This window comes from Podarcis cretensis (assembly GCF_951804945.1).
Source record: "Podarcis cretensis genome assembly, chromosome: 2".
Taxonomy (NCBI): Eukaryota; Metazoa; Chordata; class Lepidosauria; order Squamata; family Lacertidae; genus Podarcis; species Podarcis cretensis.
This window is the reverse complement of record NC_137171.1, coordinates 70312443-70335863: the sequence shown is the minus strand read 5'-3', so window position 1 is coordinate 70335863 and position 23421 is coordinate 70312443. Positions and strand designations below refer to the sequence as shown.

The window sequence follows — 23421 nt, the reverse complement described above, 5'->3', positions numbered from 1 at the left end:
CTGTCTGCTTCCCTCCTCCCCACTTCTGTCTTAGTCTCTCCCCCCATAGCTGCTCCATGCTCTCTCCTCCTTGCTATGACCTCATGTCTTGAAACATTAGGGTGTGTCTGGGCACACATAGCACACCCTGCATGCACACCTCTGCCAATGAAAAGAGACAGTACTGGACTACCACATGCCAGCAGAGGGCCATGGCCAATGTTGACGTGACTATCCTGCACCCAGAGACAGGTAGAAACTCATCTATCACAGAACTGGGTTTGATAGACTAGCTTAAACTCCTCCAGAAAGACCAAAACTGCCATGGAAAATACAATTGTTTCCTTTTGCTCTTCAGCAACTATCTCTGAAGAGCAGAGGCAACTATTTTTTCAGCACCTGGGCTGGAAGATGGGAGTTAGCAGACCTGTTTGAAATTGCTTGGCAGGTCTGATCTAGCTGATGGATTTGCCATTTTGGACTATGTAGTCAAAAATCTTGATTCACAGTATGTGTAGGTCTTTACAAACAAGCTTTTCTTAGAGAGGGTGGTAATGTAAATAAATCAATGCAGCCAGCACACCTTGTTCTACAGGATTCTCTACGACAATTTATTATACACATTTACACTCCACAAATACAAAAAATCTGTACACTTCACATTACAGTACGTACTAGCCACCAGTTGCTAGCTAATATGAGGACACTAATAGGACCCCAATACTGCTGCCCTACAACAGGCAGTGGGGCTGCTCTCTTGTTTCTGGGATTACCCTGGTTACACATTCCAGGATGATAGATATTCTTTTTTATTGACAGGTCAGCCCTTCGCTGTCCATAGCCATTTCATCCTCAGGATCATTTTGCTTCCTGGGTCCAGACACCAAAGACTGGGCTGTTTCTTATCTTCAGCATCATTTCTTCATCTTCATATCTGCTTCAATGGCACAACGCCGCCCTCTGGTTCCCCCATCCTAATCAAAATGCAAAGAGAAGGGAAGGCACTGTTATTAGCAAGACTGTGGCAAAAGGAAAGACTGCTGGCTGCCATCTGTGTTGCCAGGAAAGACTGACTGCACAGACAGGCAGTACCACTTGCCTTCCTAAAACACAGAGGACTACCTTATGAAACCAGCTACAGAGTTTGCGTGTGAACTCAAAAGGGGAAAGGGGAAAGTGGACTTTTGGCATTGGCATATGTGATGATGTGTTTGCCCCATGTGAAAAGTTCCAAGTCATTTCTTTCAGTGGGCAGAAAGGATGCTGGCTAACATACCTGATCAACCGCTGCTCTTTACAGAAGTTCTCTTCCAGGTGGGTGACCCTGCCACTATCTCCCTAGCATGTCCTCACAGCGGCTCTCTGTGAATGTACGGAAGCTAGAGAGATCACTTCCATCTGCTGCCCACTCCATCTGGCTGCCTTTCCTCATGCTTCTCTGTCTTTAATAAATAGGCATTAGAAAACCATCCCTACCCACATTCCCTTGGGTGGAGGATGAACCTGCCAAGACACATCTTTGGGCAGAACAGCAGCTTTCTTACTATAGGACCATGGCTGCATCCATGGAAACAAAACACTGTATTTTAGTCTTCTTGCAATGTACACTGTCTAGAACTATCCCATAGTTTGGAGGAGGCTTCAACACAAACTGTTGCAATAAGTATGTATGAAACAGTAGCTCATATGTAACTAGATTTCTCTTTACAGCAGGAGAAGCTGTTACGGAGACAACCCCTCCTGGGGATCTTTTCCTCTGCAATTCTTGGAATAATTTCACAATTTTATTGTTGCATTATGTCTTACAGAAAGCTGCTCTGAGAGTCCTGTGGGCTACAAAGGCAGAAACCAAGCTCTAGATGTGAATAATTAAATCCAACATAGGGATGTAGAGAAAACAAGGGAAGAGCCGCAAGCCAAGGATATTACTCTGCAATGTGGACTTTAGTGCGTAACTTTACCCTCTAAGCAAGAGTTGCCTTTTTAAATGTAGAGTCTTGTGATCTACCCAAAGCCAGAACGGAAGGAGACAGACTGAAGAAATGAAAGGAAGTGAGCAGCCTGCAGCCAAAAATAACAAAAAGTCCCCCACTTTCCCCCAGACATCCAATCACAAAACAATACACTGAAGCACAAGGGGGTAGAGACATTTCTTATGTTTCAGCAACCCAAACATGACCATAGTCTGATTGTAATCTTAGAAAGCCCCATATCATGCAGACAATGTCCCCATATTGTTATCGTGCTGCTGAAAGCGTAATCATTAAGTACTTACAAAGAGAGAAAGGAGGAAGGCAGGGGAGCCCATGGGGACACTGTCCTGTTAAAAGACAAACAGAAGTAGCAAATGAACTTGATGGAAATATACACATCCACACATAACAAGACAACACAACATGACAGTCTAAACCACTGTTTCTCAAACCATGGTCTGGGACCCACCAGAGGGCCTTGGGCCACTTTCCAGTATCCTCAGTGTCACAGCCTCCCCTGTGCTTCCTCACTTGCCTCCCTGCCTCCTAACTGGGCTATAGCCTTTTGGCTGGACCAAAGACAGCACCAGCAAATTCTAATCAGAAGGCAGAAAAGTTCAGGTGGGGAGGAGGTAAAGAAGGTCTCCTTCCTCTCAGGGAAAAGGGACAGAAAAGGTGTTGAAGGAAGTTAGAAAGTAAGATAATAGATTAATATTTATTGTTGTTATTATTATTGATACTAATAAGAAAATAAACAAACTGGGAATAAAAATGAAGGGTCTAAGAAAGGAAAGCTATTATAGGAACAAGTTAATGTAAAAGGACCAGAGAAGAGGAATGAAACAGGCAGCTTGAGTTGGTGGGTGGGTGGGGAAATAAGTACAAGTTGAGTGTGAAAGGAGAATAAGAAGAGATGGGTAATACTGCTTTAAAATGCAGGTGCAGGTGGAAAGGGAAAAATATAAAAGAAAAAGACTTCTCCACTTAGAGTATCTGAATCAGTGAATCTGGCTTAACATGGGGAAACAGCCACAATACTTGCAGAGTAATGTTTGTACTTAGCTTGAGGAAAGGTGAGCTATGGAACTCCTTGCAACAACAAGGACAGCAATTTGCTAGCCAATTATGGCAAGCTCTTCCTCCCTCTGCCACTTCTTTCTGACTGGTTCACCTCAATAATGTTCAATCATCTCAAGTTGGTGCTGGGGGTAGAAAGTTTGAGAACCCCTGGTCTAAACCAAAAAAGCATGTCTCAATTGGGCTCCTGACTTCAAGTAAAGTCTCCTGACTTCAAGTTTTGGAAAAGTGACTTCTCTGTCTCTAACCCACCACTCAGATAACAGAATAGAGCTGCTCTTCACACTGAAATGCCAGCTCTCCTCATTTGGTAGCAATCCTCAACTTCAAGGACAAATTAATTTTTCAGTGTACTAGATACTGAAAACACAGGATATGGGGACAAGGGAGAGGGACTGCCACAGCCATCTTTGTTACTAATTAAACTGAAAGGGTAAGCCCACTTCTATTCCGAATGAGACTTCTAAATGAAGGATTCCAAAGCTCCTCTACTCCCCCTCAAATGGATGCATCTATCAAATGGCTCAAACAACCTCCCCCAAACAAATCAAAGGTTCTTGTTAGCCCCCACCTTCTCTGAAGCATCTTGTTTCCGAGTGGAATCTCGTCCACGCAGACTTTTTGCACTGATCCCAGACTCAGACGTCTGCATGATCAACTGTGTGGCTAGAAATTGCTGCAAGAAACCACATAATAGCTATTAAGGTTCTCAACATGAATGCAAGTTTAGTGGCTTGCTACAGAAACAGTGGAGGGAACTTCAGTTTACTGGTTAGTTTCTAAGCCTGCATTCCTTTTGATTGATCGTAGGAATGGTAAATCATGCAGGGATGGTCAGACACCAGGTTTAACCTCCAAGAGGATCTTAAAAGCTAATGAGACAATAAAGATGCCGCAATGAGCAGGCATCTTCCCTAGTGTACTCAGTGCTTCCCATCAGGATAGGAACAGTGCCTCACTGAAAACTTCCGACTGTGGCTTTACCTGAATCTGCTCCAAGACATCTCGCTGCATTTCCACAGCCATGTGGTATACATCATGGTCAGAGCTGTTGTACATGACAGCATTTTGGAACATCAGCATGATATCACGTTGGAACTCTGCTGTGGTCCGGATTAGCCCATTCTCAATATTCTTCTTAATGGTTGATAAATCCATTGGCCTGTCAATAAAACACCAGACAAACGTTACCAAAGAAATCAAATTTATTAATACAATCTAAAAATTTATTTAAAAATAACTAAACTAGCTGTTTCCCCCACTTTTGCCAAGAATCTGGTCATTGTACCTGATCAACTTTATTAATGCTAGATTGAAGAGACTGTCCCAAGTATATGCTGGCAGTGTCTGAAATCTGCAGGCTGACTGACGTCCAGGACAGATCTGTGACAGATGGCATCAACACTAATGCAAAAACTGGTGACTCACCTCTGTACAATACTGTGGTAACCTGGAGCTATATCATCAGTCACGGGCTGCAAGAAGACATTGGCATACCTGTGCAACAAAAAATGTGTAAGAGAGTGACACAGGACTAGCTACTGAAAGTTTGAGTACATACAAGGTCAGTGGAAGTAACAACTTCCACATGCAGAAGTACAGAACTGTTTCTCAACATGCTCTCCATTCATCTGCTCAATATGCTATAGCCAAGAGAATTATACACCTGAAAATCCACCTTCTATGACTGGAGCTACACAAAGAGGAAACTACATACCAGTGTTATATATGCATATTTTTGTACCAGTTCCATCAAACTGGCAAAGCGCAGTTGGGACTTGAGAAATATGCACATAGAACAGTAGCAGATATGCAGTCAGATGGATGTACTGTGAATTGCACCACACAAAGATATGACACCCGCTGAACATAGAAGATAGGCTACCAGAATTCTGCTGCAGATGCCCATTGGTTTTGGAAGAATGTGGTAAGATCACTCAATACCTTTTCAGTTTTCTCCCATAGCCATCAGTACCTGGCATGTTTTGAGGGTTTATGTTTCAATTTGACAGCTTAGTTTTTCAAAATTTCATGGCGTTTGCCAGGTTTTGTACTAAAGGCTTGCATGGAAATGCCTAGAGTTGCAACATTTAATTGATTAAAAGTTTTAAAATATATTAATCTACGCATTTAATCAACTAAAAAGATGCCCTATTAATCAGGGAGATTTAAAAAAAATTAAGTGCAAGTACTTCAAAGGACTGCAGATGGCAAGGTAAAGGTAAAGGTACCCCTGCCCGTACGGGCCAGTCTTGACAGACTCTGGGGTTGTGCGCCCATCTCACTCAAGAGGCCGGGGGCCAGCGCTGTCCGGAGACACTTCCGGGTCACGTGGCCAGCGTGACATCGCTGCTCTGGCGAGCCAGAGCCGCACACGGAAACGCCGTTTACCTTCCCGCTAGTAAGCGGTCCCTATTTATCTACTTGCACCCGGGGGTGCTTTCAAACTGCTAGGTTGGCAGGCGCTGGGACCGAGCAGCGGGAGCGCACCCCACCGCGGGGATTCGAACCGCCGACCTTTCGATCGGCAAGCCCTAGGCACTGAGGCTTTTACCCACAGCGCCACCCGCGTCCCGCAGATGGCAAACACTCTATTAAAAAGAGGCATTCCCCTTTCTCTCTCACACAAGGAAATGCCTCTTCTAGAAAGAATGTTAGTACAACAGACACATACAGCAGTCTCTCTGGAACTGGGGTAAGGAACTGCCAGGTCATTTCTCCCAAACCATGGCCACCCACACACCCATCAGCTTACATCACTGGTGACATCAGTTGATTGCATTAGCTACGCAATACCAGCAGGGAACTAGTCCACGCAGTCAAGGCAGCAGTTTAATCCCAAGAATTACTTCAAAGACTTTAGGATAGCTCCTGAACTCCCATTTGTGGCTCGAGACTCAAACAGGAACGTGGACGCTGTTTTAAAGTCTTCTGCAAGTCTATCTCCACCCTTTTTAAGTCCCCGATCTTGGAGGCTTGAATAGGAACTGCAGAGAGACTTGGAAAAGGGTTTCTGAGTCTCCTCCTGCTCCCATTTTAAGCCTTTGCAATCAGTAGCTTAAAAAGGGGGAGTACAGGAAGACTCACAAAGCACAAGGGATTTTGAGAGGTGGATAGCCCTGCCAACCTGTCAAATTTGCCCCATAAGGCAGATCCTGATAAAAGATCTGGCCCATGGAGCCAAAAAGGTTCCCCATTCCTGTTCTACATACTTGGACACTGGATGCAAGTTGATTTACCTGTGATTGGCTGCTGCTCTCCAAACTAACATAATAGCCTTTTTCCAGATCTTCTGGGCCTGAATAGCCTCTTGATCCTCACTGCAAACAGAGCTGAAGAGAAAAAGGCATCTATCAGAAAAGGATACCCAAAGGCTCCTAAAGCAAAGCATACAGATTATGGCCTAGCAACTAACCACGATCTCCAACATCCATCCCCTCCTACTTCAAATTTATCTAAGTTAACAAAAAAGAAAAAAAAAGAAATGTTTGCTGGTCTCCTAGCAAGCAAAAGTCTAACCTTGAGGCTTCTCCATACAGCCAAGAAGTAATAAAAGAAGAAGATGACTATAACATTGCATGGGTCTCAGCTAATTCACACTACATACCACTGTACAAAGGGACAAAGTTAGTCTCAACTTTCAGCAGGCTAGTTGCATGTTCTGGGCTATCTAGTGAGTAGTTGTAGGTTCACCAATACTCACAACTGTGAGGAGGCGGGGCTGCTGGGAATGGAATCAGCCAAAGTGTGAGACTGCAAAGGCGCATTATGGATACTGAAGCCATCATCACTCTCACTCACAGGGGGCTCATTGTCCATTTCAGAGAGGTATCCCTCACCCTGATCTTCCTCTTTGGGCTCTTCCAGACTGGCAGCCTCACTGGCACCATCCTCCTCATCCTCTTCACCCTTAGATACAAGATTAAGATTCCAGCAAATCAAGTAGCACAACTAAGGTGCAGCTGCCAGTAACAGCATCTGCACCAGCTGCCAAAGAGGACAGCAGAGGAAAAGGAAAAGCTATATGAACAAACATCTGCTCCTAGCATACTAGGGAAGCATGATTAGGGAGAATGCCTTTCAACTAACTTCCCCAAACGAGTCTATCTGCTTGCTGAGATTTACAGAGGGGACCCTGTCCCATTTCCCCCACCCCAAGTCACAGGGCCTTCACAGAAGTGACACCTCTATCAAAAGGCAGGTGTATTTTCCTCCCTCTCCTACTTTTGACAGATGGCAAAGCCCACTCTTCTCCATCAAGACTTTTTCAACGATTGAGGTTTTCAGTTTCTGCTACTTTCCCCTTGATTTCTGTAATTTTATGCCAGCATCTTAAAACCTATGGATGGTATTGTTGCCAGGTTTTGACATGTTTAAGACAAAGGATAGTACCTCATCCTATTAGCACAATTATTTCCACTTTTACAACAGGACTCTCCCTACCCCAACCTCCCTAAAGACACCCTGCCCACAGGCTTACAATTTAGAGGTACACAGCACAAAAGGGAAACAGACTAGGTGGGAGGAAGAAAAAACAAGCTCAAGTATAAGTTCTTCATTTCAAATTCTTCCAGTGGGCAGCTGGGGTGGAAAACTTCATGAACAGGTGCCAGAATTGCTGGTCTCTCAGCTGCTCAGATGATATGGCCCTGCACCCCTCCTCCCCCACTGTTGGATGTTAACGGCTGCTGCTAAGTGAGCTGAAGGAAGCAGCCTAGCTTCTCAGCAGAGCTGGTAGCGGCCCTGAATCCCTGCACCACTACTTTCCCCCACCCAGTGCAGCCTGCTGCCAGATATTAATTATATTGCATTTTGTTACACAATACTTTGTTCATTCTTTTGAGGGTCTTTGGCCAGAAAAAAAAGGATAGGAATAAATATTAACACACAATAGCATAGCTACAAGGGAGGCCTGGATCTCTGCCTGCAGAAAGATTAATTCAACTTTTCCTTTTTGTCTGTAATTTTTGAGAACCTGGTATATATTGGGATCACACTCTAAATTAATTCTGGCATTCTCCACCTATGGCCTCAGATGCAAACAGCTGACAACTACTTTCATTCTGCATGTAAGTCAAGAAATCTGAGGGTAAATAAAATACCTTCAGTTGGTTCTCAAAAAGAGCTTGGGCTTCTTCCTTCATTGATTCTGGGAGCGGGGAAAGGGAAAAAAAATTACTCCATAATTTCAGACAGTCACAGATACCAGCCTCCCTCCCTAGCAGTGTCACAACTACTGCCCCTTCCCCACCAAGCCAGTCCGGTTACCTGAAAGCTCATATTTGTGGTGAAGATCTGCTTGTGAGGAATCTTCGCTTGCACTTGGAGCATGTGGGGAGGAAGTATCATCATCAGGGGGAAGCTAGAAAGAAAAGAATGGCCTAACATGAGCAACAGGACCAGCGTCCTACACCACTCAGCATTAAGTCATATTTTATACCATCAGGACTCTAAAGGCAGACAGCAATTGAACAACGCAACAGCTGCATCCACAGCAAAGCTCTGCATACCTGAGCAAGTGGCTCCCCAAGGATCTAACATATGGCTAAAACTGTGTATATGCTGTAGCCCCACGAGTACAAAGAATTGGAGAATGAAGTGTTCAGCTAACTGTGAATCCAGATTTCAATGATAAAGAAAGGGCGACTGCACAATATACATGGTGGGTAATGTCTTCCAAGTGACAGGGATAGTTGAAGAACCTTCCCGAGGGACTGGGGACGGGGATTCAGTACTCACTGCCACTCCCTTCTGGCTACCAAAACAAGAATACCCATAACCCCTGCCCCAATTTCAGCAATTTGCATAATCTATACATGCCAGATTTTTATTTGGGGTAAATCTAAGAATGCCCAAGCACAGATTTCAGAGAGTGAATACAGTTCGTTTGTCAAGTCAGTTTGGCTAACAAACAACTTTGCTTGTTGTTGTGCACTAAGCATAGGTCTGAAAAACAGCTTCAAGCTAGGGGCCTCCCTCTCTCCTCCCATACCTTATCTATCAACTGATTCCCCATTCATGTTATATCCAAGAAGCCTCTTCATCGATTTACCTCTGTCTTCATTGTGCCATGATCCATTTCAACCTTTGATGATTCCATCTCCATTTCAGAGCACTCCAGACCAGCAACCCGTGTCTCTTCATCTTCAGGGGCTTCACTTGTTCTGGTTGCTAGTGCTGAAGCTTCCTCAGGGCTCAGATGAATCTGTCCCTGCTCAGAAGGTTCCGTCTTTATTTCTGTTCCCAGATCCCCAATGCTCATCAGATCTCTGATCCCCTTAGCCTCCGATTCCTCACAGTCTGGTCTCTCCTGCTTTACAGTCACAGCCATTGGGGGGATCTGACTCTGCTTCTCGTGCTCCTGTTGGATTGGGTGCTCTCGTTGGAGTGGGTGCTCCCAGGGGTCGGTCAGTGACTGAGGATCCTCAATCTCATCGCAGAAAGCCTCTACTGCTGCTACATCCAGGACTTCAGAATGGTCGTCCACCTTTACCAACAGCGATACAGGCAACAATCAGAGGCCATGAGAACAATGGAGATGTAAAGAAAGCCCTTGCACTATCCCATCTATTAAACAGGCTAGGGTGCCAAACACAGGGAGGGAGTAGAGGTCTAGTTCACGTGTCGCATTAAAACAGTAATTTAAACAATATGAACGAGCAGCATGCTACTACACACTGCTAAAATTGTGGGTGCCTCATAACTCTCCAGTTGTGCTGAGCCAGGGTATACCCTGTAGTGTCACCTGAACCTGGCAAGGTTTAACCCTTGTTTAAAACAAATGAAGTTTATTTTAACTATGGTTTCATGTGATATGAGAGGCATGACCAAGCCTCTAGATAATTTTACCTTGTCCTCAATGATAGCTATGATGTCCCCAACAGTCTCGAAGTCCAGTTCTTCCCCTGTGTAGGAAACTGCAATGTCCATCTTCTCAGCCAGATCTAGGTCTTCCTTCCCATCCATGCTGTGGTCTTTGGAAGTCCCTACAGCACCAGATGCCCCAGAGCCCAGGCAATCTTTCTTGATGGAATCAATGATCATGGAAATCTCACTGCTGTCCATTGACACTGTCACAGTGTGAGGATCAGGCACTGCCTCCATGGAAACACAGGTGTTGGGCTGACTCACTGGACAAGAGTGACAAGTCAAGTGAAAGCCTGGCAGCTGCAGCAACCAGCAGCATGGGTCAGATCAAGAAAATCAAAACACATTCTACAGCCCCCAAATAAAGGCACATGCAGGCTGATGGCCCCTATTTCCCCCACCCTCCCAAATTATAAGAGTCAGAGCAAGAGCCATCTCTTAGCATCGGAGTCTAGCTCTATCCCTCTCACTAACTTCACCCCAGATCATCTTTCCTTATCAGTTCCTGCACCCTGCCTGAAACACAAGGGGGACTCTTCTCAACAACACTGGGCCTCTGGCACAATGAATCCCAAAATCAACCACCCGGCTACAGATTTTAGAGACACCCACAGCCCGCATCCACATTGACCTTCTACCGAACCCAAGAGGGAAAGTCTTCTGCAAGGCATGGACGGGCATACGAGTGCAAGGACGCACCTGTCGCTACACTTTCGGGAGTTGCAGCGGGTGGCACAGCAGCTGGTGCTTGTAGCGTGGGCACCATGACTAGAGTTGCCTGAGACACGGACTCTACAGGGGGAGGCAGGAGTTTGCCTGGAGGTTCACTGGCAACAGCAGAAAAGGAAGCAAGCGATGTGGTGAATTGCGCTGGACCAGCTTCTAAAAGGCGGGAAAGTGTAGGAGCACCTAACAAAAGTGTGAAGAAGGGGGAAAGCACATTAGCTAAGAAGCTACAGAATACTACAGAGCAAGCAATCTTTGGGCTCTTGACCTGCTCATGCCCACCAGGGTTGCACACGCCGACACAAGTCACAAAACGGACCACAGAGAGCTGTCCTGGGACTCACTTAGCAGGGCTCAGGAGCATATACAAGCAAGGATCACTGTGTGCTTTTAAAAGAGGAAGGGCAGCATTTTATACCACTAGAAAAAATCCAAATTTGGGGCAAAACAACATTTTCGTACACTGAACAAATCATAGGAGGTTTTCATAGCTTTCCCTTTATTTGCAAAACCTAAATTCAATTTTCAGTATTTAAAGGTGTGCATAATTCACAATATTTTGGTATAGATGAAATCGGATAGGGGAAGGAAGGGAGTCCGCAAAGTTTGGGCTGAGCAACAATGCCCAAGGGATAGCAGGATTCTGGAGCCATGGGAGCTAGTAAAGTATAAAAGGCCTTTCATGGAAGCTCAACACAAGTCTTCTGCTGAATCCGGAGTGTTTAGCAGACTTAGAGCCCAAATTTTTTTCCTCATAAGGTTTATCATTGCGAGAATGATCTTTTTTAAAAAAGGAGGAGGAGGACCAAGCTAGGAAGGCAATTCGGCATCAATCAAGATCTTATGTCATGTAGCAGAGCTGGAGCAGACAAAGTCTGATGCAGAACTCTGAAGCCAAGCCTGTATATGCACCATGTTAACAGTGCTCTGGAAATATTTGGACCAAGAGAAGGTGAATTCTGCAACCAGTATAGAATACATCACTTCCCCAACACCTGCATTTTCCTCGGGAATTACACTTTTAACATTGTTTTAAAATGGGCCAGAAAACTACTTTTTTAAAAAAAGTTGAGATTCTCAGGGTACTTTGTGCTGCACTTGGCACCAATCTTTATGTTTGTATTATCCTTTTGCATCTACAAGGGGTGAGAAATTGGATCACACTGGAGAGCTGGATCCAAAAGTGGCTGAGCCTCCTTGGGTTAATTAGGTGATGTCGTAGGACATTATGTGACAAACTTCAAACCCCGGCTCCAACGGAAGATTCAGGAATATATTCACACTTTTTCTCCTCTTATTATTATTATTAAACTTTTCCTGCTTGAACTTTCCTGCACCTGATGCCATAAGATGTCAAAACAAGGGAAAAAATATTATTTATTAAATCTGTATACCTGTAGATCTCAACCTAGTGGGCTAACTGCTGAGGTTGTGGATGTAATTAGGTTCCCCACCACCAGCCTACTGCTAGGTGCTTAACAATGAGGGCAGGGGAAAGATAGGGAAGGAGGGAGGAAAGGGGGAGCAAGGGAAAAGGACATACTATGGCTCAGATAAAAGTTTCAAGCTATCAGTTAAATACATACAAAAGTGCATTAAAAAATTCCTTCCAGTAGCACCTTAAAGACCAACTAAGTTTGTTCTTGGTATGAGCTTTTGTGTACATGCACGCTTCTTCAGATACCATGCACACGAAAGCTCATACCAAGAACAAACATACCAAAAGAATGGAGGAAGTGGAAAGGAACATTAAGCTAAACATGAGATTAAGGGGAAGTAAGCGAACAAAGTGATTTAAGGAAGAGAATCAAGGCAATAACATTCATAACACGAAGTAACATGATCAAACATCACACAAAGCCCCGACACATACAAGCAAAGCTTTGACTAAAGGCTTTGCCATGCAAATTACATATTTGGTCTTCCAAGGTCTCAGCTTTCATAGAATATGTTCTTGATTTATTCACATTATTTGAAACAGGACTCTCAAACCCCCTGCTGTTCTCAACACAAATGGCAGACCAGAAATTACACACTGTAGCAGTGGATTTCTTCTGAAGCCCCTTCCAACTCTAGGATACTAATGCAGAAGAGAGAAAAACACAACAATAGCAGAATAGGCCTACCTGAAGCAGCAGGAGATGCAGGAACCGTAGTTGAAGCTGACTGCATTTCTCCACTGTGCAGCCCCGGAAGAACCCCTCCCACTTCCAGGAGGAGACCTGAGCTGCTTGTGTGACCAGAAACTACTGTCATGTCGCTCTCACCCACCTGCCAAAGGATATTCACATACTAAAAACCAATACACAGACTGTCCCGCTGCTATCCACATACAACAAGGTCTTGCCTGTACTACCAATAAAACTAACTCAGGTTCTTGCAGCTGGCTCCGCTGAGATGCTCCAGCTGCTCCCGTGTAGCATTTAAGCAAGGAGCCAGCAACATGGATAAAGTCAATCAAGTAAATAAAGTCAATCAAGTACAGAGGCAAGGAAAATCCAAAACAAAAAACTCCCTCATTCTCATCCAAAGAAATAACACTCTGCTTCTCATCCATGACTAGAAATTCAGGTTAGCTTGGCTTAATTTGTTAGAAATGCCAGACAGGAAAGATCAGCTCAAAAAGGAGAAAATTGTAGAGTTTTCCTTGGAAACATAAGACAGATTTTTTTCCAAGCCCACCTCCCCAATATAATCAATGCTAAAAACATAAAATGAAACACTATGTATTAAAAAGTCACAGGAGAGAAGGAAAAAAATAACCAAGGTGTATATGAAGCAAACAAAGACTACATTGCATAGATGGTCACACACATCCCAGATGACCTTACTCATATGAAGGGATCCCCATATGGCTGCAAATCTACCCATTCCACATAGTGTCCATTCCACCTGCCCATGCACACTCACCAGTGGTGAGAGAAGACAGACTTTATGAGACAGATGGGAAAGCTGTGGCCCTCTGGAGATTATTGGACTAGAATGCCCATCAGCCCAAACCCAACTGGTCATGTGCCTGGGACTGATGTGGGTTGGAGTCCAACATGTGGAGGGCTACAGTTTCTTCACACACCCCTGCTCTTTGGGGATCCCGCCACATGCAGGCAGTGAACAAGCTCTAAATATATTAAGAGAGCAAAACAAAATACATTATGGCTGCCATCTCATACACACTTACCTGGGTGCATGGGATTGCAATGCAAAACATCCAAATTATTGTGTAATTGTGTGTGGTTGCCTAAAGTTCTTGCACTAAATCATGTCTATTTGACATTAATGTTGTAAACCATCTAAAAGTGTTTTTAGTTCGGGTAAATGATACATAATTTCTGTTAAATAAAATAGTTTCTCTTTCTCTGCATGTGTACGCACGTACACACACACACACAGAGTTTTAATTTCACTGTATGCAGCTTGGTTGCCTCCTTCTCCTCTTTTGTATGCTCAATGTTTACTTAAAATATTTTTATCCCACCTCCCTCATACTTCGAGGTGATTTACAACATATTTAGGACTAAATTATTAAACAAACCACACTAAAAATAAGTCCAGTGAGTGATCAGGAAGCAGTTAATGTTGAAGCACTGGAGGCTAACCATTGTGGTTCTGATCAAATACCTTGGATGAGAAATCACTGGGAGCCCCGTGTTAGAACAAGATATTAAGTATAATAAATATTTTTTTAAAGAAACAACCAATCACCATTAAGAACAATTAATCTTTTAAAAAGCAATAAAAATCCCAACCAATCTGCAACTGCATTTCCTTAATACGGCTGTGTATGGTCTTCAACCCTGTATACTCATGAACTAAAAATTCCCAGTTCAAATGCCATCTTAGCATTATGAACTCACTTGGTAGCATTAGGACAGTCACTCTCCCCCACAGCTGTAACATGCAGATAATAATACTGGCCTGCCATATAGGGTTATCATATAAATGACTACGATGCTGCATGCATAGTGCTTTGTGGAGCTTGGAAAATTTGCTATATAGCAGCCAAAATTAACATGTGGCATTTAAGTCCTATCTAAGCTTCCCCCTTTGCTCAAACAAAAATGTTTGGGCCTTTTGCCCTTTCCAGTGAAAGTCAGTCACAGAGATTCACCAGGACTATTGCATATGTAAGCAGGGAACTCCATACCAGCCTGGGGCTTGTGGGCAGGAGGCTGCCCTTCTTCAGCAGCTCTGAAAGCAGAGGAGAAGGAGGCGGAGTTGCTTTCTGTCCTAGCATCTTTTTCTGGGCTGAATCATCTGTGACTGGGGTCATGGGGGCATCCAGGGAGGTGGAGCCCATAGGGGTGTCAGGGATCCCAATGAAGGAGGCAACTGGGGTGCTGGGCAATGTCCCTGGAGTTACCTGAGAAAGAGAAAAACCACACTGTTCAATGCCACATCCTCATCATCCTGACAAGTCCCAATCACCCCTCCCACCGGGGCCAATGACCAAGCATACCCCAAGCACCTCCTCCATCACTCTTGCTCCCCTCAGCCCTTTGTGTACCTCCACCTTTTCAGACCTACACTAGCAGTTACCACCAAAGTGCATTTCAACCTTTTGTCACACAGCACAAAGCAGGCTTTGTTCTCTGGAAAAGGTTGCATGCAAGCTATCAACATTATAAAAGAAAAAAAAGGGGGGGCAAGAAGTCTGGGAAAACTGCAGAGAGACCTATAGGGTCTCAATGGTTTCTCATTCTTGCCATATCCTTACCCCTGGACTAGCCTCTTCCAACGTGGGTTGAGATAAGTCACCCAGACTGTAGTCTGCTCCTGGTGAGGTTGAGCCTGCAGGAGAACGGACCATAATTCCTGGAGGTCTTCGTGATGTGTTCTTAACTGCCTGACGAGCTGGAAAATGCCGAAAATTCAGTCAAGAAGTTCAAAGAATCACCTTGATAAATAAGAAATCTCAGCACAAGATGTAATGATCCCCAAAACACCATCACAAACATTATTGGTGCTAATGAATTCCTGCCGTTTCTCCCAGCATAAAGAATCAGAATATGTAACTGGTAGCAAATTCTTCCTCAGTGGCTTATCCATCACTAATCCAGCAGCTTTCTTACTTCATCTCTTTTTCTCTTAGAAGAATCTCTCTGGCATTTTGCCTTCCCTCAGGATTCTTGCACCATAACCTGGCATCTAATACTGAGAACAGTCTTTGAAGAAGGGAGAGGCTTCTGAAAATCATACACTGTCTTCCACTTCACAAAGGAAAGACTGAGGAAATCAGGCTGACCCAATCCATCTACCTGTAGACCTCTTTCTTCCTCTCAGCTCAGTTGCACCACTAAACATGTTCACCTCCAGGAGTTTGGTTCTATGGGATCATAAACTGGCTTCCAACTAACCTTGATAAGCAGCATCTGTAGCCTTTCTCTTCACTTCTGCCTCCTCCTCTTCCATTCTTTTCTTCCTGAAAAAAATAACCAAGTTCAATGTTACACTAGGCTATTGGGTACAAAATGGAGGTGCTTCCCATGGATGTGTTAGACAGATATCCCACGGTCCCTAATATAATAAGTAACTGCTCACAATTAAGCCCTGAGACAGGCTTTTCTGCCAAGACCTTAAAAATGTCAAGCCAGATATCAGGACCATTCCCCAAGAATGCCCTCAAAGCTCTACTTCAAAACCCACAAGGCCTTGCAAGCCATGGGATGAGGGAGAGAAAGTGAGCAAATGCTACAAAGCTTGGGCAATTACACCACATGGGGTAATGATGCCATAAAGCCAAGAAGGGTCAAGTTCAATCATTTCGTTGCAATGCTAAGAACTAAATCTGAGAGCTCGGATATGAAGTCCCAGAAAGAAAGAAAAGCTGTAGCAGGGAAATAATAAGATAACCCACACCACAATGTCATTGCACAGTTCCTCCAGCCTATGGTCCATGTGCCCTGCCTGGATCAGTTCTGCATCCCTCTTCAGTTGCCTGTAGAGACAACACAAATAGGTTTGATCCACGTTATCATTATTCACATGCCCTGAAGCAACCAGGGTTTTCAAGAGCTCCAGACTCCAAAAAATCTGATAGGTACCTGTACTTTTCCTGTGTCTCCTTAATCATTTTCTTTAACTCCTCAACCCGTTCTGCTGTCAGTTTTCTCACAATTACATCTTCCACAGTTTCTACCACTTCTCCCTTCTCACCACGCTTTCTTCTACACAAAAAAGGAGAAAACAATCTAGCAACCAGTAATGGCGTTCAATCTTCCCATATACAGCACATTTTGCCCTCACATATCCCACCTTATTCTTCCTTGTTCCAATTATCTCTTTCCCACTTTTGCTATTCTGCACCTCAGTGGAAATGCAATCTTAAAAAGATCACTACAGCCTAAGTATCAGCCAACCACTTTGGAAATTTGTATGGGAAATTGCAAGAAGCCTACCTTCCCAAACATTGAACATTATATGATTTATAGGGACTGAAACACAAATAAACAGAACAAATGATTCAGTCGCAAGACACAATAACATATGAAAAAGTGCTTGGCTTCTAAAGCTGAGTGACTTTTGCAGATTTAAACATCCTACTGCTCTTTCCCGGGGAATGATGTCAAACTGACCTCCAAGTAAAGCACAGGTTACAAAAATATGAGAAAGACATCTACGCCCCAAACCAGAATGCAGCATTCTGGAGGTGGGCAGGAGAGCCTGAGCTAATCCAGAATCCACTGGATTCCAAGCTGGCCTCATTGCTGTCATTTGATGGCAATGGGCTTGATTGCTCCGGCAGCATTCTGTCTGCCCCCCACCTGGCCAGCATGAGCTATGGGTCTGGATGGAGCTAGATGAGACTGTGGCTGTGCCCTTCTTTCATGTTTTGTGACTGCCCAGCCAGGGTTTGGATTGTTCTGCCAGTGCATTATCTTTCTTTGTAACCAAATAATTTAGCTTAGGGTAAAGTATGAAAGTTACTATAATTTCTGGGAGCCAGACTTAAAAAGAAAGATGGTCAGGAAGCAGCCTTTCAGGTACTTTTGTATGCTGTGTTCAAACTGTCATTCCTCTTCAGTTCTCAAATAGTCTATAACGCAGTAGTTTACCATTACACGGTATGTGCAATGTGAAGTCCTGTCCTGTCCTGCCCTGTCCCACCCCACTCAAAGAGGTGGTTTGGTCTTTGAACTCACTTTGGGGTTTCTGTGGTCTCCAGAAGCTCAGAATATTGTGACGCACAATGCTAAAAAAAAGATAATAAAAGTGCATACAGATTTCAGAAGATAAATCACAACAAACAACAGTACGAATCTGAGTTGAGACAAAAACTTGGGGTAATTTATATAACACACATTCCACATATTAAAGCTGTTTCCAGATATGTGGGCTAGGAAGTATACTTTCCTGGCAAACAATTTTAAACGTGTTTTCCGCATTTAACATGTGATAGATCCTTACAGGGAGTCCCCTGAACAGGTATTCCCCATAGGTGAAATGAAAGCCCATTATGATGTGAAATTTAAGCACCTTACCTTTTGGGAAAACCAATCAGGTGGGCGGCCTGGCTCTGCAAAGGGTTTGATGGCTCTGCTGACAGAAACCCTAGGGAAAAAGAAGAAAGTTTCAAGATCTTCCCTCCTTTGCTGGGCAAATATAGTGGGGAAGGTTTGGTCACCAGTTGATTGGACTGGGGAAACTTTGACCCACAGACAATACAATGCTTTCTGAAAATGACTATGTTACATTGTGCCCCATAACTAGAGCTCATTTTAATTAACGCTCCTCCCCCACATTGTGGTAGTCAGGAGGCCTATGTGAAGGTCCACAAAAATTGGGGGAAACTTCCTTCATCCCTCCCTTCTTTTCAGAAAAAAATAGGAGGTCTATTCCACACACACACCCTGCCAAATCTCCTATGCTCTTCTGTGTTAGTATAACTTAGAAAAAATGGGTGAAATTGCACTAAGTGCTTGGGCCATGTTTTGAGAACCCCATCTCCCACATCTGGATTTTGTCTAAAGAAAAACCCAGCAACAAGTGGGTGGTTAGAAACAGTCAAAGGTCAAAGGCCTATAGCACCTCCCCTTTCTCTAGGAATGTGTGTATGTGCAGTGGTAGTTATAAAGCCAAGGCTGGATTCAGCAGCATTTCCATGAGTGTGAGCTTTTATCATCTTGGTGGATGTCACATGCTGTATGGTAAAGTATAGCCTTCTGGCGGTTCCCTCATTGCGAGAAGCAAAGCTACAGGGAACCAGGCAGAGGGTCTTCTCGGTAGTGGCGCCTGCCCTGTGGAACGCCCTCCCATCAGAGGCCAAAGAGATAAACAACTACCTGGCATTTAGAAGACAACTGAAGGCTGTTCAGGGAAGTTTTTAATGTGTGACATTTTGATGTATTTTTAATCTTTGTTGGAAGCTGCCCAGAGTGGCTTCCAATTATTATTATTATTCAATTATGTTCCAAGGCATAGCAGGAACTGTATTTAGCAACAGTTTTTATGTAGCCAACAGTTATATCCGTTTCTTACCAGTTTTGGTCTCCACTCCGCATGACTGAAGAAGCCAAGCAAAGTTTTTCCCGGATAGACCATGGCTCTGTAGGCCCAGCACTCAGCAACTTGTGCTCTGATGTGGAAAAAGATAAACATTACGGTGTTGCAACCTGCCCACACAGTTAAAAAGAACCCTCAAACTAAAATTAAATCTATCTCATGCTGCTTTTAAAAGTTTGGTTTTCAAGCCCCTACACCCTCCATGCCCCACCACAAAACAGCCACACTAAAAGTCAACTCAATGAAAAGTCTACTGGTAACTCAGTGGCAGAGAATCTATGTTGCATGCAAAAAGTCACAGGGTCAATTTCCTGTTAACCTCAGGAAACATTTCCATCTGAAATCCTGAAGAGGTGCCTTCACTTAGTGGTAGGGAAGATTCCTGTCTGAAGCCCTGGAAAATCACTGCCAGTCAGTATGAACAATAAATAAGCCGTTTGTCTGGCTAAGCATAAGCCCCTTTACTGCCTCCTATGCCGTTATTCCCGGGTACCTCAGCTAAGGAGAAAACTGACCTGTCATCGGAGGCCTTTTAGACAAGCCACCTCCCAACCAACCCTTCTTAAAGTCATGTTAAAAGTTGCCTGACACAACAAACGAAGTTTCGCTCAACCAAGAAACAGGCATCCTTCTCTAGGTTTTAGCTCCCCTCTCCGCGCCACGTCCCTCCTTCCCCAAAGAAAGACCCCCACTCACTACCCGTCCCCGCCGCCATCTTCCCGAAGACGCGAACAAGCGCGATGCTTGCTGGGAAACCTGCTCCGAGGAGTAAGGCGAGGGCGGCGCTTATTCCTCAAAGTCGCTTTTCTATTGGATGATGGCAGAGCCGGCCGACCAATGGGGTGACCGGAAACAAGGTATTTTCCTCCCTATGAGCTCTATGGTTGCCTTCCCAGAGTTCCTTGCTCTGGGAGGGTTAAGAACGGAAGTGGCCGCACGTGGGTCCGCTTTCTTTCGGCGGCAAAGATGGGCAAAGCCAAGCACCAGGAGTCGAGGGAAGAGCCGGAGCCCGAGGCGACCCCGGAGAAGTCATACCACGAGCTGGTGGAGAACGTGAACGCCATCGCGCGGCCTCTGGCCTCCCGCAAGTTGACGCGCAAGCTGTACAAGTGCATCAAGAAAGGTGCGCGTGCAGGACGGGGAGGGGAAGGGAAGGAGGGCAGTCCGGCTTTCGCGGGCGGTGGGGGCTCAGTCCAATAACCCTTGCTGGAAACTCTCCCGTTTGACTTGCAGCATCGAAGCAGAAGCAGATCCGGCGTGGGGTGAAAGAGGTCCAGAAATTCATCAACAAAGGCGAGAAGGGGTAAGAACTCCGCGCCGTTGCGACGCAATGTGCCTTCTTTCGCTCTCCGTGCCGCTGCCTGACGCTAGCAGTTCAGGTCTTGAATTCGGAGCCAGTCTGGTTCGCCAGGTCTGGTCCCTACTCTCGCCGTGTTAGGAAATCCTCTGTCTGTCTGTCTGTCTATCGGAGAGAGATATACACACGCAGTTATGTGTTGTTTAGACACACACACACAAAGCTTTGGAATCAGTAGATGACATTTTCTGAAATGTTCAGGGTCGCAAGCTTTCAAATAATCCTCAACTAGTTTATAATCCTGTGATTCTGTTGGTGCAAGAGACAAAGGGACTGAAGGGACTCTGCTTTTAGTGCAGTCTTTTTCAAACTGGTGCCTTCCAGATATTTTGGCTACAGCTCAGGACCCCAGCCAGCACAGCTGATGGGAGTTGTAGTCCACAACACCTGAAGGGCACCTGATTGGCGAAGGCTGTGCTAATACAAGGGTGGGGAACCTTTATATTCCATCTCCTCTTAGTCACAGCTAGCATAGCTAATTTTCAGGGATTATCAGATTTGTAACGTTTGAAGGCCTTCATCCTTGAAGGCATCATCACCAGAGAAACAATCTGGTTGTGTGTGAGAATGCGTAAGGGTGTCTTGCATGCAAATGAGTATACTTTGCCCAGCAAAAACAGATTTTAACCCTTTTCATCAGACCTCGTTTTCAGTTGGCTCTGCATAGTAAGTTTTTTGCCTTGCATGGACCTACTTGCCTCAGTGAGCTATTTCACTTGCTCCCTTATGTGTGTACATGCATGCTTGAAATCTCTTATTTGCGCAAATGATGACTGCAGAGATGAAGCACAATTTGATACGTATACACAGGATTATACCTGTATTACAATATCAAATATTTGGAAAGATTCATAATATATCTGTTTTAATGTGTTTGTTGTCTTCTCTACTTGCATTGCTCTGGTCTTATTTTTGTTGCTGATGCTGCATTGTCTGTCTCTCTTAGGATCACAGTTCTTGCAGGAGACACACTTCCTATTGATGTCTATTGCCACATTCCCATCATGTGTGAAGACAGGAGCCTTCCATATGTCTACATCCCTTCCAAAACGGTAATGTAGGGTGGGGAAGTAGAAGGAGGCTTCCATTTCTTGTAGAATTTTTATTCTTCACCATAGACCTGCATCCTGATAAGGAACAGAAATCTTGGTTATTCTAGAAGAGCAGTTTCATGCAGCTGGCATTTATATAATTTCTCCATGTGAATTGGCACAAGGTCCGTTTGCTGCTTAAAGTAAAAAAGATAAACTTGTATGTGAATTAGGAAACTGAATGCTGCTTTCCTATTTTTTTTCTTTCAGGACTTGGGAGCAGCTGCAGGTTCAAAGCGACCAACGTGTGTTATCATGATCAAGCCCCATGAGGAATATCAGGAAGCCTATGATGAGTGTATGGAAGAGGTGGAGGCTCTTCCCCTCCCTCTGTGAAGAACATCAGTAAGAGATGCTACTAAGACTGACAAACAGGCACTTGCCTGGGCAGTAGCTTGACCCTGATTTTAGAGGAGCCGTGCAAGGAAGAGAATACTGCAGTTGACACTGTCACCAGCCCTGTGGCTCATAGCAGCTTCAAGTGCCAGATATTAAGCAACTGATTTAGAAAGAAGTTACTGACTTGTCTTGCAGCAAGGGAAGTTTGTGAAGCTTGGGGGGGGGGAGGCGGAGAAATTAAACTCATTAAAACACTTGTAATGTTGTGTAGTGTCTATTACAACACTATTTACCCCTACATACCACAACTTATCCTTGACAAGGTGAAGTGTTCACCAACTTTTACATTCTTCCACTTGAAGTAGATACATAAATGTTTTTTAAATTTAATGTGTAAGCTGATCAATCCACATATGGTAGAGAAACTGCAATATCCCTGTTTTGGCAGGGCAGGTGGTGGCAGTGGGTGTTGTTTTCTCCCTTCAGCAGTGTCTGTCCCATTTATTTCAGTGTGAGAACTGGCATAGTTTGTTCCCCTGGGCTGGGGCAACAGGAGAACTTTGGGGCTTCGCTCTTCTCCCTTTTAAACATCCTTGGACTTTTAAAAGAAGCACCACCTGTGGAACTTTTCAGTCTCCTGAGAGGAGGATCTCAAGGTCAGCTTCTCTGCCCTTGAGAGATGCCCCCTACCTCAAAAGAAATAGCACCTCTGAGATGCCCTTCCAGGGACCATAGAAGTGTAGCCTTAGTTAGCCTCCAGCTATTTCCCTTCTCCAGTCTTGTGTAATCTAGACCACTGTGGTGTAGTGTTGGACTAGGGCCTGGGAGTTCAGAGTTCAAATCCCCACTTGCCATGAAGTTCACTGAGTGACCTTGGACTAGTAGTCACTGCCATCAGGCTAATCTACCTCATAAGGTTGTTGTGTTTATGGGGAGGGAAAGCCATGTATGCCACCTCAAGCGCCTTAGAGGAAAGGTGGGATATATATTTACCGTATTTTCTGCTCTATAGGACACACTTTTTCCCCCTCCAAAAATTAAGGGGAAATATGTGGAGTGAGTGCAGGCTCCTTGGCTTCAGCGATAGCAACGCAAAGCCTCCAAAGCGCAGAGGGAGCCGCCTGAAGCCTTTGGAGTGCAGCGGGAACTTGTACTGCGCTCCAAAGGCTTCGGGTTCCTTTTGCTGAAGCTGAGAGATCAAGACTCTCCTGGCTTCAGCAGAGAGGGAGAGCTGCGCAGCACCCCTTCAGCCAAGCGGGAGGAGAAATGGAAGGGGCTCCGTTTCTCCTGCCGCTTTGCTGAAGGGGTGCTGAGCAGAGAGGGGGAGATTTTTTTCTTGTTCTCCCCCTCTAAAACAAGGTGCGTCCTATGGTGTGAAAAATACGGTAATAAAATAAAAATACAAGTAAACACAGAATGCATGAAGGGAGATAGACAGTTCCGATAAGTCCAGCGGCAAGGGCCTTCTGGTGGTTCCCTCGCTGCAAGAAGCCAAGTTACAGGGAACCAGGCA

General features: G+C 44.7%; 2 protein-coding genes across 6 annotated transcripts in view; one reads left to right on the top strand and one right to left on the bottom strand.

Moving 5' to 3' along the window:
* BRD8 (bromodomain containing 8) overlaps window positions 1-19939 on the bottom strand; it is a 29559-nt gene extending 9620 nt beyond the window's left edge. The window contains exons 1-21 of one of the 5 annotated variants that reach the window (XM_079964312.1): window positions 19818-19938; window positions 19098-19194; window positions 18101-18170; window positions 17762-17811; window positions 16664-16786; window positions 16477-16557; window positions 15977-16041; window positions 15337-15473; window positions 14767-14982; window positions 12749-12893; window positions 10596-10805; window positions 9879-10159; window positions 9082-9516; window positions 8298-8391; window positions 8132-8178; window positions 6733-6938; window positions 6269-6361; window positions 4458-4526; window positions 4014-4191; window positions 3601-3705; window positions 2255-2299 (exon numbers count right to left, since the gene is read on the bottom strand). In XM_079964312.1, coding sequence (XP_079820438.1) covers window positions 2255-2299; window positions 3601-3705; window positions 4014-4191; window positions 4458-4526; window positions 6269-6361; window positions 6733-6938; window positions 8132-8178; window positions 8298-8391; window positions 9082-9516; window positions 9879-10159; window positions 10596-10805; window positions 12749-12893; window positions 14767-14982; window positions 15337-15473; window positions 15977-16041; window positions 16477-16557; window positions 16664-16786; window positions 17762-17811; window positions 18101-18170; window positions 19098-19194; window positions 19818-19836 — 2766 coding nt within the window. In that variant the 5' untranslated portion in view covers window positions 19837-19938. Of the gene's footprint in view, window positions 1-2254; window positions 2300-3600; window positions 3706-4013; window positions 4192-4457; window positions 4527-6268; window positions 6362-6732; window positions 6939-8131; window positions 8179-8297; window positions 8392-9081; window positions 9517-9878; window positions 10160-10595; window positions 10806-12748; window positions 12894-14766; window positions 14983-15336; window positions 15474-15976; window positions 16042-16476; window positions 16558-16663; window positions 16787-17761; window positions 17812-18100; window positions 18171-19097; window positions 19195-19817 lie in introns of those variants that run through there. The other 4 variants (XM_079964313.1, XM_079964315.1, XM_079964314.1 and 1 more) reach the window with 4 other exon arrangements.
* A 74-nt stretch (window positions 19940-20013) lies between these two features.
* On the top strand, window positions 20014-22900 carry NHP2 (NHP2 ribonucleoprotein). The gene is made up of 4 exons (XM_079964374.1): window positions 20014-20244; window positions 20355-20424; window positions 21425-21530; window positions 21780-22900. Exons 1-4 carry the CDS (start codon window positions 20088-20090, stop codon window positions 21903-21905), a joined length of 459 nt encoding a protein of 152 aa, XP_079820500.1. The 5' UTR covers window positions 20014-20087; the 3' UTR covers window positions 21906-22900.
* The last annotated feature ends 521 nt before the right edge of the window (window positions 22901-23421 follow it).

What these genes read in the sequence shown, in the direction of transcription:
- NHP2 (XM_079964374.1), top strand. Translation starts at nt 20,088, where the DNA reads ATGGGCAAAGCCAAGCACCAGGAGTCGAGGGAAGAGCCGGAGCCCGAG. An exon ending in ATCAACAAAGGCGAGAAGGG is followed by an intron (nt 20,425 to 21,424) that starts GTAAGAACTCCG and finishes TGTCTCTCTTAG; the next exon opens with GATCACAGTTCTTGCAGGAG. An exon ending in TCTACATCCCTTCCAAAACG is followed by an intron (nt 21,531 to 21,779) that starts GTAATGTAGGGT and finishes TTTTTCTTTCAG; the next exon opens with GACTTGGGAGCAGCTGCAGG.